This window comes from Xenopus tropicalis, chromosome 4 (genome assembly GCF_000004195.4).
Source record: "Xenopus tropicalis strain Nigerian chromosome 4, UCB_Xtro_10.0, whole genome shotgun sequence".
NCBI lineage: Eukaryota > Metazoa > Chordata > Amphibia > Anura > Pipidae > Xenopus > Xenopus tropicalis.
The window spans coordinates 59,244,648-59,263,943 of record NC_030680.2 but is presented as its reverse complement, the minus strand read 5'-3'; the positions used below and the strand labels follow the sequence as shown (position 1 = coordinate 59,263,943).

General features: G+C 39.3%; 1 protein-coding gene across 1 annotated transcript; it reads left to right on the top strand.

The window, feature by feature from the left end:
• The first annotated feature begins 2,040 nt into the window (after positions 1–2,040).
• dbndd1 (dysbindin (dystrobrevin binding protein 1) domain containing 1) lies at positions 2,041–17,737 on the top strand. Its single transcript, XM_002933663.5, has 4 exons — positions 2,041–2,417; positions 9,145–9,297; positions 11,197–11,337; positions 12,408–17,737. The coding sequence occupies exons 1-4, from the start codon at positions 2,387–2,389 to the stop codon at positions 12,563–12,565; spliced, it is 483 nt and encodes a 160-aa protein (XP_002933709.1). The 5' UTR covers positions 2,041–2,386; the 3' UTR covers positions 12,566–17,737.
• Positions 17,738–19,296: the final 1,559 nt, after the last annotated feature.

Here is a 19,296-nt window from a genome sequence, read left to right as displayed (position 1 = left end):
TGTTCTGTTTCCTCTTACCACCATAATACCACCATAATACATAAACTAGAATTTACCCCAGGCACAGTTGACAAATAGCCAAAAATGGCTAATTAATTGGTATACTACCAATACTTATAGATTCAGAGTTATAGATCTCCTAAGCTCCTATGTTCCTTCTCTACTCATGGGAGATAGTAGAACAAGTTAGGCTGCCCATATGCAGGCTGATGTAACCTGGCAATATAGATACTCCATACTGAGGTAACACACTTGCCTCATTCTAATTAACCATATTTTGTCTGCTGGCTATGTAGAGTTAAAAGATTTAACTCTTTGATCTAGAAAATACACATATAAGGCACTGTATAGATGTATCAAATAAAGCGTCAGATCAGCAGTGTAACTTGGTCCCAACTGTGGCCCAACTGCCCACATCAATTGGAATCAGAGAAGAAAATTCTGGGGGGATGTCTGACTCTGAAAAACACTTCAGTCATTTTCAGATCAGTCAACTCTTAATGTATGCAGCATGAACTTTTTAAAAAAATAATTGCCTATTGGGTCAGATACAAAGGAACAGAAAGGGCTGGTCTATATGTGTAGTCATTGTGCATACAGTTTGGTAATTTAGCACCCTGGAGCATAATAGAAGCATCCCACATGCACTATAATGGCCCTTACAGAAAGGCCTTTTTTTGTACGTTTTACATCATTTGAAGAATGGGTTTGAGTGCTGCTAATTGATTTAATTATATCCGGCCTGTTTGTAAAATAGATGTGTGTTGAAGCATATGAACACAATTTATGCGTTGCAACGCACTCAGCATGCATTTTCCGAAGCATAAAACATGCCCATGTGTAAGATCCCTAAGACTTGTGTTACTGTATCCTCAATGCGATCTTGCACAACATAGGTTAATTAACCATATCCAGTCACTTCTTCCAAACCTCAGATCGCACCAGTTATGTCCATAAATCCCCCTGGGTTAGCATTTCTTCTAATCAGGCATGATTGCCTATAATTCAGCAAATAGTCATTTGGGGCTACAAATGTGCTTTACTGAAACATCTGAAACTTTTAGGAACATTAGAGTATTGCTGTTTCTTACAGCAAGTGGCTTAATGGACCATATGCCTGTAGTTCCCAGGAAAATTAGGTGCTATGATTAATTGTCAGTTCACGCCTTTCCCTGTGCTGTCTGTGCATGTGATACTGTGTAATTAGATTTATAATGAAGCTTGCTTTAGGGCCTGAATGAAATCCCTTAGTCATTGCAAAGGAAGGAATAATTTCCACTTGCTTCTTAGAGGAACATTTGGAATCTCCAGACTTCTGGAAAGGCTACAAAGCCTGGCAGAAGTGTTTTTTGTGCAGTGAGTATAGGCAAAACCGTTCCAATTTATCTGATATCATCTTGACATATCTTGGCTTAAATTTTCCTGGATGATATTATAGAATGGTCTTTTCCATAGCTCTGTTTTCATTAACTTAAAAATAGTACAGGTATGGGATCCATTTTCCAGAAACCCAATATCCAGAAAGCTCTGAATTACAGAAAGCCCGTCTCCCATAGACTCCATTTTTATCAAATAATTCAGATTCTGAAAATTGATTACATTGTTCTCTGTAAAAATTAAACAGAGCTTTGTATTTGATCCCAACTAAGTTATAATTTAATCCTTACTACATTCAAAATAATCCTATTGGGTTTAATTAATGTTTTATTGATTTTTTAGTAGACTTAAGGTATGAAGATCCAAATTACAGAAAGACCCCTTATTTGGAATACCCTTGGTCCCGAGCATTCTGGATAACGGGTCCTATAACTGGACACTGCATTTCTGTGTTTGCAGTTTACTTTCCACCTGCTTACTGTATATTAATCCTATATATGCAAGTAATACTAAACAAACACTTGTTACATTGTAAATGTATACAGAACTGTGCAGAGCAGGAAGGGATTAGTTGCTTCCTAGAGTAGATCCTGTATGGGCCGCTGTTCCTCTTGGTGCCTGCTGAAGGCACACAGGGATATCTTTATGTATAGGTGTACTTGCTTGGAGCCCTGCAGATGTACAGAGCTCCGCACTGAGCTGCAGAACCCTCCCATCCCATCAATCTGGGATCTGTGCCAATTCCTTCTATACACACATACACGTCTCTGACACTCAGACACACATCTATTCCTCCCTCCCCTCACAGCCTTTCACTCCCTTTCTGTCTGCTCATTTGCAATGCAAGACTCACTTCCCACAGGGGCTCTCGAGCTGGGGATGTGTGTCTGTGCTGCAGATCTTTCAGCCTTCTGCCTGCTGCAGGGAGGAGGCTGTGTCTGATGCTGCTCTCTGCCCTATCTCTTTCTGCTCAGCTGAAGGTGGGCGCAGCCCGTTGCTCAGTGTCTGGATGGAGTCCCAGCAAGGGCCTTCTTCACCAGGTGAGTCATGCCATTTGTATGAATGGGAGGGATGCTGAGGCAGAGGTGCACTCCTATACCTCATAATCCCTTAAGTTTTCTGCACTTGATTTGTTTTATCCACATCAAGCTCTTTGTAGAAAGTAATAAGGTGTGGGGGAGTGGATAACCAGTGATGCTCTGCTTTGCTGTGTGGTATCAGCACAATTTTCAGGCAAGCTGTGCCGCATTGCACAGATGGTGTTAGCCCAGCTGGAGTAATGGTTTGGTAATCTTTTGTATCAGGAACAGAACTCGTACAGTTCTGCACAAAAACTGGGTTCACCACTCCCTGCTTACAAAGAGCATATACTGTATCAGAACTTTTTTGGTGCAAATGAATAGTTTTACATGCCCATTTCACAATGAATGTGCCAGTTATTCTTCTAAATTAGTAAAGTTTTACTGAATGGCATTCCTTTTTTGTAATTTCAGTCTATTTCTGGAGATGAGAATGGCCAATAGAAGAAAAGGGGATGTGCAAGTTAGGGAAGTGGGAAAAAAATGTTCAGAATTCCATTCTCTTAAAATAGATCTAGAGTTAACTGATGCAGTGTTACATCTATTGTAACATAATCATGTTTTGGCTCGAGCAGAAATACATGTGAACTGTTTCTTTTTCTTCTTGTTCTATAAAGTAACCTTGTTGCTGCTGTATTTTGAAACTGCTGTCTTTCTTGTATTTCTGATTTAAAAGTGCCATTTTCCTCAGGGAGCACAAAAAATTCTAGAGGGTCAGAGTTAGGACCCTTTGCTAATGGTCTTTGAAATCATGGGAAAATTCACGTAGATGTTTATATCACAGCATAAGAGACATTCCGGCCATAGTGCTGTTATACAGCACTTATTCCTTTTGGTTCTCATTGCTAATACTGTATGGAATGTGCTGTGTAGGGAAAACGGAACAAAATGTGTAGAGTAAGGCTCCCTGACACATACACCTACATGGCTTGAGTGATGACAGGGAATAGAGCATATTTATATTAACCAATAGGAATTCAAAGAAAGGCAGTGTATGTTAGAACTGCTTTAAAAAAGTGTAAGGATCCTTTAGCCTGTGACTTTTAACTGATGGCTCATAGCAATAAACAGGGCTATGATGTTGACAGCTGGATTTTGTGTAAAGTGACATTCAGACAGGAAAGTCCCCAGGCGTATACTGTTAGCTTGTTAAGCTGTATAAGCCATCACATTAATCCCTGGGTCAGAGCCTGTTAGCCATCAGCTGAGCCAGAGAAGTAGGGAGGGGAGGGGGGGTGATCTGGTCTATAATATATATGCCAAAAGGCACCCCCATGTACTCTGTAGGATGAGCCATAAAATCTGAGATAACAGATAATTTACAAATTAACAGCATCAGAACTCAATTTCTACATATTAATGAGGATGTTTAAGAAGCTGAGCCTGGTAATGCCCCTGAGGTTGACACACTAACTGATGCCTGGGAGACCAGGGTTTGCAGAAAGAACAGGGCTGGAAATTAGCCTAGCTAATAAAAGTGTGCAAAAGGCATGGGTGATAACAGAGCATGTATATATACTAGTCCAAGGCATTGTTAGATATAACAAATCTGCAATAATGTTGACAATACAGCAACTGAAATCACCAAAATAAAAATTGGCAGCTCTTTTTCTCTTTGTCTTAGAGTCTAGACAGCATACTGTTGAATGCCACTGTGAATCAGTTCACTAGATGGGAACGTTTTGGGAAATGAAGGTGATAGGAGAATGTAGAATCCCAGTGTTGGAAGCATGTTTTAAAATTGTATTTTCCTTCTGGGGAATAAAGTAACTGATTTCCCTCAAAATGTCTGCTTCTCATAGGATTGTAACAGTCAGTCAAAAAACTGGTTCTTGTTCCTCAGCATTTGTATACATAAATGATTTATGAGCAAGGCTATACCAAAAAGAGGCCTGCAGCTGATTAACACTGCCATTAAAGCTAGACCTCCTGTCATCCTTCAGAACTGCTTGTGAGAAGCACTTTGTCTAGCACTAGTTTAGCCTCCCCGCTGTAGCAAATTATGTAAATCTTATACAGAGATTTAATGAGGATGGTTGCCTTATTGAACAGAGGAAGTCTGAAGTTAGAGATATCCATTATTTTGTCTGAATATCAAATCCTTTACAAAATAAGTTATCAAATAACATACTAAATCCATAATAAAAATTGAGAACAGCTTTCCTAAACAGTTAACATCTCAGCTACTGCGACCAAAAACTTATTTTTCTTCCAGTGCCCAGCAAAGAAAACCTGATGGTAGCAGGGGTTGAAATTCAGTTTGAAGGATATAAATATTCAACCATATCTACATTTTCTCTAAATTTCTAGGATGTGACCTATTCCTGGGACCATATATAATGAATGATCTGAATCTCTCTTATTTGTGTCTGACTTACTGGAGGTGATCAGATCAGCATAAGGAAGGATCAGGGTTTAAACTATTTTTTGGCACATAATGATACATTTAAAGATTTAGAAGCCAGGAAGACCCCCACACATTGGATTTATATTAAGCATCTTTCTGTTGTGTCTGTAGTCCTTATGGAATCTCACTTCTTGCTTACTTGTACCACTGGCCATACAATACAACTTCTTGCTTTCACCAGCATTCTCAGAAGAGAAGCCAATAGAATTATCTCTACCAATTGCTACAGGGCTTAGTAGTGCAGCCAGTTGGATCCTAGGAACTGTGCTACCTGATACAGATTATCCCCCCTCAAAAGACTTGTTAAACTGCTACCAGATTTTTCTCGGTCTCTTCTCCTCTCCAATATGCCTGCAAATGCTGTGGATTGCTTAGTCTTCTAAACTTTAAACAAGAATTCAGTTGCATATTACTGTCTAATCAAGCAGATTACAAATTTATGAACCCAACAACTGTATTCACATAGAGAAAAAATTAAAACCTGCTTGCTGAGAAGATTTGATCTAAGATTCGGCCTTTTGAAAATAATGTCTAGGACCCTTTTTCTTATGTACTGTATGTTGTGTGTTGGTTATTGAAATTGTATTGTGTTTTAAAAGGGAATAGTTCACTAAACTGTAGTGGATGTATAATAAATATTTATACAATCAGTTTTTGCTTATTTTAATAATTAATATTATTCATTATATATTTAATGATATATTTGACATTTTGTCATCCTAAATTTACAGACTGCAACCAACACGTTGGGAGTAACTGGTTTCACCTGGTCTATTTTGCTGATGTCAGCAGGAGTTGGCAATATGCAATGCACTAATGACAAACATTGTTGAGTTGTTAGAAGCAAGAAAAAAATATTAGGTTGATGAAACACTTTAATAAACCTTTTAAAATAAACCTTTTAAATGGGGCCCCTAACTACAGTAACCTCTGTAGTTCCCTAATGGTGATCCTCCCAACAGCAATTGGCAGGGGAACACTAGGAGACTAGATGTAGTGCAACAGCTGTTCTAAAGACACCCAAACCCTGTCCTGATGCACAAACCCACCTGACCCACTGGTAAGCCTATGGGTACTGCAGCATTGGGCCAGCCCTTGCATTACTATATCACACCATACTCCAAGCCTATGGAGAGCTGTCAGGAGAGGGTATTGATCTAGCAGGCAATAAGGTAGGCCCTGGTGTACGAGCCAGTAAGCTGCTGACTCAGTCTGGAGGGACCGAGTCAGCAATGTTTATTGGTCTAAGTAGGTCTACCTAGAGTCACAGCTAAAGTACTGGATTTTTTTCTGCATGTTTGTGTCTGCAAGAGTTATATCTTATAAACCTTTAGCTGCAAGTTTGCAGAATTCCAAGTGGTTCAATTCAGACTGTGGGGATCAGTTTTTTTCTGGTTCCCCAACAAACCTACAATTATATTGGCTCTTCTTTCTGATTATATAATTGTACTTTCAGTCATATAATATGACTGGTTGTACTGGGAGAATTAGATTGCAGCATAACTGGCAAAATGTCCAGTTTGAAAATGAGGTTTAAAGGGTTCTTCCACCAAAAAACTTTTCTTTACAGTTTTGTAAATATAGCTGCATTTGAGAGCTAGGAGTGCAGAGAATGTAAACAACCAAATGTATTCCTTAAGTTACCTAAAATATATTTTACTGTCACTGTGCAAAAAAACCAGGAACCCTTTAACCTAACCATTCCCACTTGGCCTAGAGGATTAGCCTTTGATGTGGCATCTAATGCTAAAGACCCCGATCAAGTCACTTATGGGGGTATCTAATAAAAGGCACTAAGTTTGCCCAGGGGCATTAGCCCAAGCAACCAATCAGGAGGTAGAATTTACTGATCACCTGTTTAAAACCAAACATATTATTGGTTGGTATGGTTTACTGCTCATAAATGACCCATCTTATCCAAACTTATGTGGGAAATTGCAGGTGATCCGTGGCACAAAAAATTACAGGTCACCTGCGACTCACAGAAAAATCACAGGTAACTCATGATTTTTAATGCATCACCTGCGCCCCCACCCTTCCCCCCAGGATCGTGCACATACTTTTCACATACGGAGCACTAGGGACAGGACGCACTGAAGTTGTTTGCGAGTCCTGTCCCCAAGTGCTCCGTATGTAAGCAAATTTTACTTGCGGCTGGGCGGCCCTTATATTTATGCCGCCATAGGCCCAGGCCTTTGTGGCCTCACCACAAATCTGGGCCTGCATTCATCCTATCATCACTTTGCATAGACCCCCAAGGCCAGCTTCTGGCAGGCTGTGGAGAAGCAGAGAGGCACAATAAAAACACAAACTTAGCTTACTGAAGGCACAGTGGGACTACCCCTTTAAGTGTTTGCTTCTAAAGAAACAGAGTATTATAAATGTCCATCTCCAGTGTCCTTTTAATCAGGAAACACATTTACAGATCAGGTAGTCACTAATAGGATTATTTATTTATAGAGCATCAAGTAGTTCATGTAGTGCTGCAATAGCAAATACAAATACAAGCTTACACAACTGTTTGGGTGTTAGGTTTGCAGGATAAAAGGGTATCTAAACCCAAAAAATGAATTGATGTAAACTTAGAGTGATTCTCTGAGAGCTTTCACAATTTACATTCATTTTATATTGTTTGTGGTTTCTGAGATATTAGCAGTTTTAAATGTAGCTCATTTTTAGACTGCTAATACCGAGCTTTTGTCTTAACAGCTCTCTTTGAAGGTGATAGTATCAGCACCCTAATTGTCTATGTCCTGTATTCAGTTCAGTTATATTTGCTGACTCACAGTTCAACCAAAAGCCTGGTGTTACCAGTCTTTAAAAAAATAAACCATCTTTTACATAGGCATTTGTAAAACCTCTCCCTATGGCATTGATAACAGGCTATGTAGTGGCGTAACTTGGTCGTGTCGGGCCCCCATGCAAACAAATCTTCTAAGGGGGCCCATAGCGCCATCTCAGTGGTTCTAGCCACCTGAGGCGGCCAAGTTGATGCCGTCTCCTCGCTTCCCCCGTGCTTAGCTTTTTCACGTCAGAGGGGGCGAGGTGGGGTTACATCACTAGTGCAGAGAGTGAAATAGTAATTTAAAAATCAGAATTTTGGCTCTTTAAATTACCAGGAGTGGCTATTTGCTACCCTTCTCAACTTGCCTCATGGTAGCAGCACCCCGGGGACGCAAAAAGTCCCTCTTCTCCCGCAATACAGCAGACCCTGCAGTCTAGGCCCCCCCTGTTGCCTGGGCCCCCCCCCCCCCCATGACCGCAGGGTCTGCGATGTAGCTAATTTCACCACTGAGGCTATGGCTTTTTAACATGGCTTTTACACAATATTCCATTAAAGATCATGTCTTGCATTACAACCTGCTTGGAACTTCCAATGTTAAAATGACTTGCAGCAGCAGCAAAACTAGAGGAAAGCAATGTCTCTTCTCCTGCTGTTTGATTTATAAATAATACATTGTTCTTGCAAGTTTGCAATGAACAGTTTTCCCTGTGTGTGTGAATTAGAATGCTAAGCACAGTGCAAAGAAAATAGTAATAGCAGTAGGAACAATGTTACCATTTTAAAAAGCAAGTGGGTAGAGAGAAGATGCTCTGTCTCTTTGTTCTGTGTTTCAAGAATGAGTTTAACCTTGCAACGATGAGCAAAAAACCAAAGAACCAGGAAATCATCAACCTAGAAGTTGTGGTGGTGATGGTTTAAGAGCCACAGACTGCAACCGTGGACAGCAGGAAGGGTTCATGGTAAAAAATGTACCTATGACATAATAGAAATAACAGCAACTTAGGTATGGAAGAAGTCATTACATGTAGTGCTATTCCTACACTTGGGGGCAGATTTATTAAAGTGTGAAATAAGAACTTAGTACAGAAAAACTCACCTACTTTCCATACATTCTTATGGGATTTTTAAAAGTGTGTTTATCAACTGGTGAACTCTTTCTCTCACTGATAAAAAAAACTTTTAAAAATCCCATAGGAATAAATGGAAAGAGGGTGAGTTTTTATTTCACACTTTTATAAATCTGCCCTTTGAAATGTAGGAGCCTGATTGACAAAGAAATTTTAAAAGAATTCAAATTTAGCCTGGCTTTTGTTCTTTGTGCTTTCACTGTTACTATTATGTAATTATATAAAGCTGCATCCATAGAATTAAATAAAGTTTACATACAAAGACTAGCATAAATAATGTGAAGAGGTCTGGATATATTTTAACTTTTAATTATCACTGTCAACTGAAATCACTTGTTGAGTTACCTTTATGTTTCCTGAACTATACAGAACAGGGCAATGAACCAGAGGGCAATGGTAACCCACATCCTACTGCCCCCACAGAGGTGACTGTGGAAGGGCCTCAACAAGCACAGGGGGCAGAAGAAGATTCTGGAGTCCTGCCTCCCACTTCTGGTCTCCTGCAGGTTACAGAGAGAAGGCGTAAGTTACTCTAAAGAGCAAAGCAAAAGGAAGTCTGCTTCCAGTCCTAAGTTTGTACTTGTACAAAGGAAAATTCAGCTCTAGGCCTATTCTGAAGCAGCATTTAGTTTGTGTTCGTTCATGTGGTTTGGTAATAGTACATGAAGGAGCATCTGTAGGAAGTGGGGAAGAAGACATTGCAGCCCTGCCGATATATATACTGGCCTCTACATCATTCAGCTTCACCCATTTGTGCATCTAAAGCCATCTTATGACTTATGGTGGCTATATTAGAACACTTGGGGGGTTATATAATAAAAGGCACTAACTTTGCCCAGGAGCAGTAACCCATAGCAACCAATCAGCAGGTAGAATTTTCTGGTCACCTGTTTAACAGCCAACATCTTATTGGTTTCTATGGGTTACTGCTCCTGGGCAAACATCCTTTTATTACATTTGGGGATTTATGCTCTGTTTATTAAATGTGGGCAGGCCCGGACTGGCAATCTGTGGGTTCTGGCAAATGCCAGAGGGGCTGCTGTAAGATGCCATAGACAGTCACTATTTAATAGGCTGGCAGGGGGCTGTTTGGGCCTCTGTGTGCTTAAAGGAACAGTAACATCAAAAATGAAAGTGTATAAAAGTCATTACAATATAATGTACTGTTGCCCTGCATTGCTACAACTAGTGTGTTTGCCTCAGAAAGGCTACTATAGTTTATATAAGTTAGCTGCTGTGTAGCCATGGGGGCAGCCATTCAAAGGAGAAAAGGCACAGGTTACTTAGCAGATAACAGATAAACCCCCATTATATGGGGCTTATCTACTAGTTATCTGCTATGTAACCTGTGCCTTTTCTCCTTTTTTTCCAGCTTGAATGGCTGCCCCCTTGCTACACAGCAGCTTATTTATATAGTAGCTGTTCTGTAGCAAAAACACCAGTTTTTTTGCAGAGCAACGGCACATTATATTTTAATTACTTTAAAACACTTTAATTTTTTGATGTTACTGTTCCTTTAAAATACCAGGGCCTATTTTGCAGCCCAACCCTGATCTGAGTGTAGGAGAAGTAAACTGATATTCACCAGTTTCTGTTGATGTTGTCCAATTTCTAAAGCTTCAACATGTTTCAAGTCAGAGTGAAGTTGACACTTTTGTCATGTAGTCATGGATATTTAATAAAAGTGGTGACATTTTAGAGAAATCCCATTATTTTATTGCAAGGTGTCAACAAAATTATTAATGGGTGGTAAAATATTAATCATTCATTTGGCCCTAAAGAATCCTCTACTAAAAAATAGGACTTGGCCAGGGGTTACATGAATTGAATGCATTTTTTATGAGCCGGGCTTGGTAGATAAAGAAATAGGCTAGTACAAAATCCAACAAACAGACCATTAACAAAACCCTATGCTTGCCATATTAAACCTGTACTCTACTAACAGCAAATTAACCTCCTAAAAGACCTTAAAAACCATGTGATCATATAGATGTTAAGCATTAGGCTAGTGTTGCACAGATCCTCGGCCTGTAGGACAAAAATCCTCCCCTACGCTGGCATCAGCCTTCTTTCTTGCCTGCACCCTGTACCATTGCGTCGGCTTGGACATACAATGAAACATAACAAAAAACTAAATCCACCCAGTCAATAATTGACTTACTAAGGTTTCATAACATTTAATTTCCTAACTCAAATTGATAATGGAACCTGCAACTTTATCTGTGAAGCTTGTGTATTATATCAGTGTCCCACATACAGGTGACAGATATGTTTTTATATACTGTAGACTCACGAATACAATTGAATTTTAAGGGTTAAATACACCTATGATATGGCCCAGACACAAGAAATGTACACAGTACCATTCAATTTGACTATGCTGTTCACTAAATTTAATCCACGGTCCTCATATTTCTGCAGAGCCTCTCAGCAGTGTGTCATCTCTTGAAGTACATTTTGACCTCCTGGACCTTACGGAACTAACAGATATGTCCGACCAGGAACTGGCTGAAGTTTTTGCAGATTCTGATGACGAAAACCCACAGAATGAGCCCCCACCAGGTGAGAATGATCCTTGAAATCCAGGAACATAGGATAAGTAGGAGTGAAGTGCGTGCGTGTCCTGAATGTGCAAAAGCATTTTAAGCTCTCAAATTTATTCTGTGACCTTGACCACTATTAAGGTGAAACTGAAAGAATTAAGGGAAATCTATTCTGCCCATACATTTATTTTTTATTTCTGCAACAATTGAAACTGATTTGACTTGGCATTGTCAGCTCTCTGCAGCAGAACCACAAATATTACATGATAGCAGAACTCTATATCATATTGGCAGATTAAGGGGGGCATTTATTAAGGGGGTTTTATTAAGCATAAAACCACAAAATCCACTAATACAAAGCTTTGCCACCTAAAAGCTGTTGAGGTCATGTAAAATTTGTAAAAAAAAATCTTTATTTAATTTGTGGTTTTAGAGGTTTTTTGGGTTTTTTTGTTTGTAATTGCCACACAGATTTGTGGAAAAACATAAAAACCACAAAAAATTGTGGTTTTTGTGTTCTTTTCTTTTTTGTTCTGTGTTTTAACGCTTTCATGCTTTTTCAATTCAGATCTTTTAATAAATGACTAGACATTTGTGGTTTTAGTTGAACTGAGTTGAGTGGTGGTTTCAAAAAATTAAAAAAAAAAACCACAAAAGTCAAAATGTTAATAAATGGGCCTCCCCATGTAAGTAACGCACCAAATGTGTTGAGCTGAGACACCAGCACCAACTGCAGCATAGGCTGGAAAAAAGGGAACATCAAGTGGTTGATTGCCAAAAAAAGAGCTGAATTTAAATCACAAAGAAGTCTATATCAGAACCATTTGGATCTAAAGACCATCATTTCAAATGAGTTACTGGAAAATGATAAAAAAAAAAAAAATAGAATGCAATAGAAACTGTAATTTTTATTTCGGTCTGTTCTGCTTTTGAGGATAGGAGGTTCCAAACCAGACTAGCAATGAAAACCTGGCAGAAAATGTCTTTAGGTCCCTTCTGTAACCTCTGTAAATCAAAGCAGAAATAGCTTTGCAAAAGACATTTCCAATTTTTCTCATCCTCCATGATTTCTCCTTTTTTCATCCCAAGGTCTGCAACTGCCACCCCTTCCTCGAGCTGGCTATCTCCGTTCTCCATCTTGGACTCGGACAAGAGCAGAACGAGAAAAGAAACATCTCAGTGACTCGGAGCTTCACGGAGGCATACTAGACACTTTCCTTGCTGCAGAGAGATCCAAAGAAAACTAAACAGCCTTTACCTTCTCATAACCTGGTCCCCTGCTGCCCCATTCTTATCAATGCTGGGGATGGACAATAGAAGATTCCAATAACTACAAAGCACTCACTACAAAGTTCCAGAGAGACACACTGCAGGATGGTGCCACGCATAGATGGATCTCCCTTTTAAAACAGAAGGAGCAGTCATCATTAAGAAACATGGAGCCAGCAATTCAGAGAAAAGATGTAAAACAGTTAAAACGCTAAAATAAGACCAGCACACATGTAAGAACAGCAAATGATTCATGACTGCACAATGATATCAGCCTTAGCAGTAAGAAATGCCTACCCAAGTTCCTAGTCTGAATGTACACACAGAGACTGCAGTATCTCAGTGATGTTCCACAGCTATTTCTAGTTAAAAACAGATTGTAAACAATCATTAGGTTCTTTGATATGTATGTGCTGGTAAGTCACCTGGTATGCCTTTGCAGGTTTACTGTCAGTGGGCTACAAAATGCACACCCTGTGGACTAGGGCAGGATATGGGTTGGTTGGTTGTCTCTTATCAACATAGATTTTTAAAAAATGTGTATGAGGACAGACTGGCTGTGGCGGATACAGAATGTATGGGAATGACTCCTAACATGACCACTTCCACAAGCACAGAATGTTCCCACAGCCTTAATTATTCCCACACTTTCACTCCCAGACCTGTCGGCAGCAGCAAAAGACATCAGATTGCAGACCACTTCCAAATGCACCTTGGCTGATAAATGTAGCCCATGAGTGTATTCCATGGACCTCATGTGGCTGTCATTGCATTTTAGCTTGAATGACACTTTTGCACTTTAAATCACATTATGTGGCTGCATCCCAAAGCACAGGGATTTCTCCATGATTGTCTTGTAAAAATCTGCATGGAGTGTATTCAGGATCACTGCCATCAGAGCCTACAGCCTATTGCACTAATGGTGCATTCCCCTGATAAACCTGGTAAAGGCCTTTAGCACCATATACATACAGTAACAACGGAAATTAGCTTAGTGTTTGCCAAAATCTTAATGTGAACACTATCATTAATGATGGTAATAAGCAAGGCCAGATTCTTTGCTGCATAGATTACTCTTACATCTATCCTGATCTGAAGTGTTCATAGAGTACAGCAGGGTTACAGAACAAGTTATGTTCCCATTTTTAAAGTAGAACCAAAAAGCAATTTATATTTGATGCAGTATAGAATACTATTTTAGTGAACATAATTTTTCATGTCAGTCAAGACCCCACCAGGATCCTTGTACTTCTGAGCTCCCAAGCAGCTAGGGGGGGTCTGCTGTCACTATGGTTACAGCAAATAGATCACCTCAAAAAATCTGTGATGGGATTTTTTAAGTCCATGTCTGAAACACATCAAGTTTAGTATATTCAGCAATGATAATTCAAAAAACAGCAGCAGTTATGAAGCTAGGAAAAGTAATGTTCACTATTTTGCATCAGGTATAATTAAAAAAGTAAGATCTATTGAATGTAATTGTGTTATTGAATTTCTAATTTTAATTACATTTTCCCCCTATTTTCAAACTGCCAGATTGTATGACTGGAGAATGGATATAAATGAAATGTAAGTGTTCTTTCCACTAAAACTGAATTTAAACAGTTGCCAAAAAACGCCAGGACAGAAATATTTAACAAATTAAATTGCAAAACTGTATCTTTTCATCAAGCCGGCCTTGGTGACTGATGCTATTGCTTCTAAATTTGGTACACTGAAAATTTTTACTGAGTATAGGATGACTGCAAGCATATTTAAACATATGTAAATTTAAGAATAAGGGAAAAGAGAAGCAAAAATGGAGTGTTGACTTTCTGGGATCAAAACTTTAATTTCATCCTATTACAGAACATAAATGCAAGGGTGAACCACAACTGGTTAAGAACTGAAGGGAAAGACTGCATAGCAGTGTTAAAAATAAGTCAAGAGGGGTCTTCAGTAATGGCTGAGTAATCATTACACAGGCCCCTATAATAACAAAAGAGGGTGATAGTTTGTGCTTTATTTAAAAGCAGACACCACCCCCCACTCATTGGCAGCTCCCAATGGAACCTGTAGCAAATTTAACAAACTGCCACCTTCACAGCTAAATTTAGCTCTTCCTTCTGTTTCCTTGGATTCAAATATGGCTTGTTTCAGTTCTCAGGGAACATTATTAGAGAGAGTGCCAATTAATCTGTATGTGCTGACCCAATATCATTAAGGAACAGGCAGATCCCTTGTTCTCTACTGGCATCAGTGACATAGCGTAACTTCAGAAGCTATTAATGATGGGTTGGTTAATTAATTATAAATTGCAGTTAAAAAAGAGTCATACCCTATTTTCTCCAACTGCTGCCAGAGATGAATAAAATGACTGTGGTTCAGATTCCGAATTAGTTTATTGATCTAATTTATTTAGATACATATTTTGCCAGAGCAATGTATAACTCATTAGTATCTTACTAACCACCAGTCCCTTTTCCTTCAGTGATCGGTGCTGTGATTGTATAACAGAAAAGCATTGCCAGCTGCATAAAAATTTAGGTCACATTGGTATATCTTGGAAATGAATTTTTTTTAATGAAAACTGGTATCTTAACATAATGAATAGCCTTACATTTTGTTTTTCAGAAAATAAAAGTATTTTTGAATGTAAACCCATCATTTATAGCTGCCCCTAATCACAGGATTACTTTAAATGGGACTGGTTATTTCCTTTTTATATCATAATTGTAGATCTTGTTCTGAAAGCCAACATTGCAGTCAGACAAAGTCTTCATTAGACTGTCAGAACCAGTATAAAGAAGAGAGAGCCTTTGTTTGATCAATGGTTCCTGTGTAAGCTACATTTTCATTTAATACAGATTTAAGTTGTGTTTTAATCTTCAGGCACCGCTGGTCACATTTCAGATTTCAATGAATTTCAGAGGGGACAGAGTTGATCTGACTGCTTTATCATACAAATACTCTGATCTGCTTGGTCAATACAACTAAAATAGGAATAAAATATTCAAACAAGTTCTTCTTTTGATGGTCTAGAAAGTACACTCATTTAGCCCTCTAAAGGGACAAATTCTAGGGTTGAACAGATAACTTATCTAACCTTTCTGACTGTGATTCTTCCATGTCTCAGCTCGGCTTCTGTCACATATTAAACATTTGGACCATACATATTACTCACGAGGGTTAAAATGGTGCATTGTGTATTTTTTTATAGTGAAGTTGTGTATATTTACTACTTGGCTGGTTTACAGTGTGAAGGTGTCTGGCTTTTCCATATAGCTGCTGCCTTGAAGGGCAAGTAAAGCCCAGTCTATAATACAGTGCTGCTGTTAGCCTCCCCACAACTAGAAGCCTTATTTTATAAACCTCAGAACATACCTTTAAGGTTGAATTGGCATGACCCTTTATCTGGCTCCTTCTGCTGCTTCAGGCAAAGTATATGGGTACTGTGTTGACTCTGGTTGAGGGGTACCAGCGTTGTAACTCAGTAATAGCTCTCCATACACCAAGAGCTTAGTGAATAAGGACTAACTTGATGTAACCTAAAGGCAGGTTGTGCTTACACTGGGGAACTCTCACCTGAAGGGGTAATGCATCTTAAAATGAACAGTTGCTATGGTAAAGACAGCTGTTTAAATATCAGAAATTAAGATAGTTAAGCTGAAGAAGTAGAGGCCATGAATTAATACAATACATTAATACAATTAAAATTAATACAATTAAAAGACACACAACAATCCTTTGCCATACAATATTTAAATAAGCAATACTTTATTGGATTCTACTTGCTTTGTCAGGCTTGTGCTTTGTTATTGAAGCAGCCCTTTAACACCAAGATGAAATGTTTAACATTTAAGACCCTTTAAGTTAAGATTTTGTGTTTTCAGTTGGTCTTTATTTTTTATGTTATAGATTTTGTATTATTTGCCATCCTCTTCTTTCACTTTTCAGCTTTTGTATGGTGATCACTGACCCCATTTGCCAAAAGACTGTTGCTATATGAAGCTTCAACTCTATTGTTAAAGCTGTCCCTTGGGGTGGAATGTATAAAAAAGCTTCCACATGGTATCAAACAAAGGGTAAGAGCCCCCTAAACTGTTATAATTTATTGTTTCTGTCAACCCCTTGCTTGTGCCTTATTCAATAGAGCATGGCTGTTTACCATACATAGAGAATCTATGAGATGGGTTTCTGTGTGTTTTCTCTGCATTGCTGGCTGTTTGGCACCTGATTCTTTACTGCAGCACTGTGGCGATTAGATTACTCTCTGAAGTGGCAGACAATAGAACATCCTTTGTGAATGTTTAACAAAACAGGGTGTGACCATGGGTATAAAAAATTGGGGTTGGTTGAAATGCAATGAAATATGAAGAATACTGTTTCTCTTTACAGTATATAATGTTATTCTATATCTGGAGCAGACATACTATTAGTGCAGTGTGTGCAACTGTTTATAAGTACTGATATTACTGCACAGCAAGCATGTTTGGATATCTGATTGTTAAAATCAGGAAATAAATCATTAAATAGAAGATAGAGCTCTGACATTGAAAGAGAAGACACTGTAGTTGCCTAATAAAGAGGCAGGTGTGTTATTTAATGTTGCCTATAGCCCAGTGATGTAGCAAGGTAAGAAAAGCAGCATTGCTTAGTGTAATTGTCAGGGCTCCTCAACTTCCTGCTAAGTTCAATTATCAGCCTCCACCAAACTAGTTCACCAACAGCAGGCATACAACACATTTAACAAGCCTAATTCTAGGGAACAGACAAATCACTGTGAGGGCAGTACGTTTACAAGGATTCTGCCCCAGCACTAACTAGTACATCTCAGCTTGTGGTATTAAAGTGTAAATCATTAAATAGCTGGGCCAGTGCAATCTTGTGTGCCTACTGTGTATTATTGCCTAACAAATGCCTATGAGTATCTACCTTTGTGCCAAATATGCCATTAGTGATACAACCACATTCTATTTTAATTGTATGATCATCCTGCAGGTTTCTGTCTGGGTACCAGCTGTGCCACTGAGGGTTCTAACAAGCCTACTGTGATCCTGTACAGAGTAATGTGTTTAGTTTTGTGTCTCCTGTATGTGTTGTTCCAGATTTATCTGCCAGATGTCTGTCTGTATGCCTACTCTGTCATTACAGTTCAAAGAATAGTGTCACGCTGTGTGCCTGTTTTCTTTATTTTTGAGATTTCCACCTACAGTGTGCCCAGCCTGTGTGACCACTGTGCTATTACACATCATGTCTAGGAGTCAGATATTTCTGATTGTATAATTCAGGTGGCAAGATCTATCAAAGTTAGAGAAATAGCTTTTAAAATAGCAGTTTCTAGTTACATTATAGGAATTCACACATGAGGATAAGTATGAGGGCAGCTCCCAGTGTGTAAAACTAGACAGGACTGACAGTGTCTTTAGGATACAGGTAATGCAGTATTTCACTAGGTTGAAAATGATTGGTTAGTGCAATTTGGCTCAGCACCTGGGTGCCCAAACTGGGCAAAGATCCACCAAATGAGAGGATCTTTACATGGATATCTAAAGCCCCAGCCAAAACCTTGCTGCATGTTATCATTACAGTTAGCAAAAGTTATAGTTTTAAAGGACTATTACCTGGTGCCGTAACTATAGAGGAAGTAGACCCTGTGGTTTTGGGGGGTGGCAGACTGTAGACCTGGACTGGAATGCAAAGTAAACCCTGGCATTTCAAGCACAAAGAGGCCCAAATAGTGCCCCCACCAGCCCAATAAATAGTGACTGTCTATGGCATCTTGCAGCAGCCCCCACAGCTAGTCTGCTGGGATTGTGTTCCAGGGAGCAAGTGACGCACAGGGCATGCAAGGGGTTTGAGTAGCCCCCCCCGAAAATTTGACTGTGGTCACCCTGGCCAAATATATTTATGCATACTATTACCCCAATGTTTTTGTGTCATTTAATGCAATAGTGTGCTATTTTAATGCTATGTATTAAGTTGGCAAGAAGAAACACTGGTGTGTATATGGGCCTTAAAGTGATACTGACACGAGATAACTTCTTTTTAAAATATGAATCTACATAAAAGGTTACCTATAGGTCATGTTCATCATTTTTTACCTATAGGTTTGTTTTTGTAAGTAATCACTTGAAACCTGACTGTTTTGCCAACCTGACTGTCCCTTCTCAGCCTGTCAGTTATAGCTTCTAATGTGAATGGACTCCTGCTGCACAAATATGGCAGCCCCCTCATAGAGGAACATGGGGGATCAGATAGGGAATGTAAAAGCATCAGGAAAATACTTTTATGGCAAAATTATAAATAGCATGCAAAGACAATGTTATGATAGATGTTAAAAAAAGGTTTCATTTCTGGTGTCAGTATCTCTTTGAGCTATGCACCTCATAGTATGCCAAAGCACATTCTCTATAAGGGCTCTGGCACACGGGGGGATTAGTCGCCTGCGACAAATCTCCCGTGTCTCGGGCAACTAATCTCCCTGGATTGCTATCCCACCGGCGAAAATGTAATGGGATGGCATACGCGGCGGTGCGATTTCAGTGAGATCGCGCAAGTTTCCTTTCGAGGCAACTTGCGCGATCTCACTGAAATCGCGCCACCGCGTATGACATCCCACCGGCGGTGGGATGGCAATCTGGGGAGATTAGTCGCCCGCGAACAGGGAGTTTTGTCCCGGGCGACTAATCTCCCCGTGTGCCAGAGCCCTAAAAGCCTTCCTGTGTGT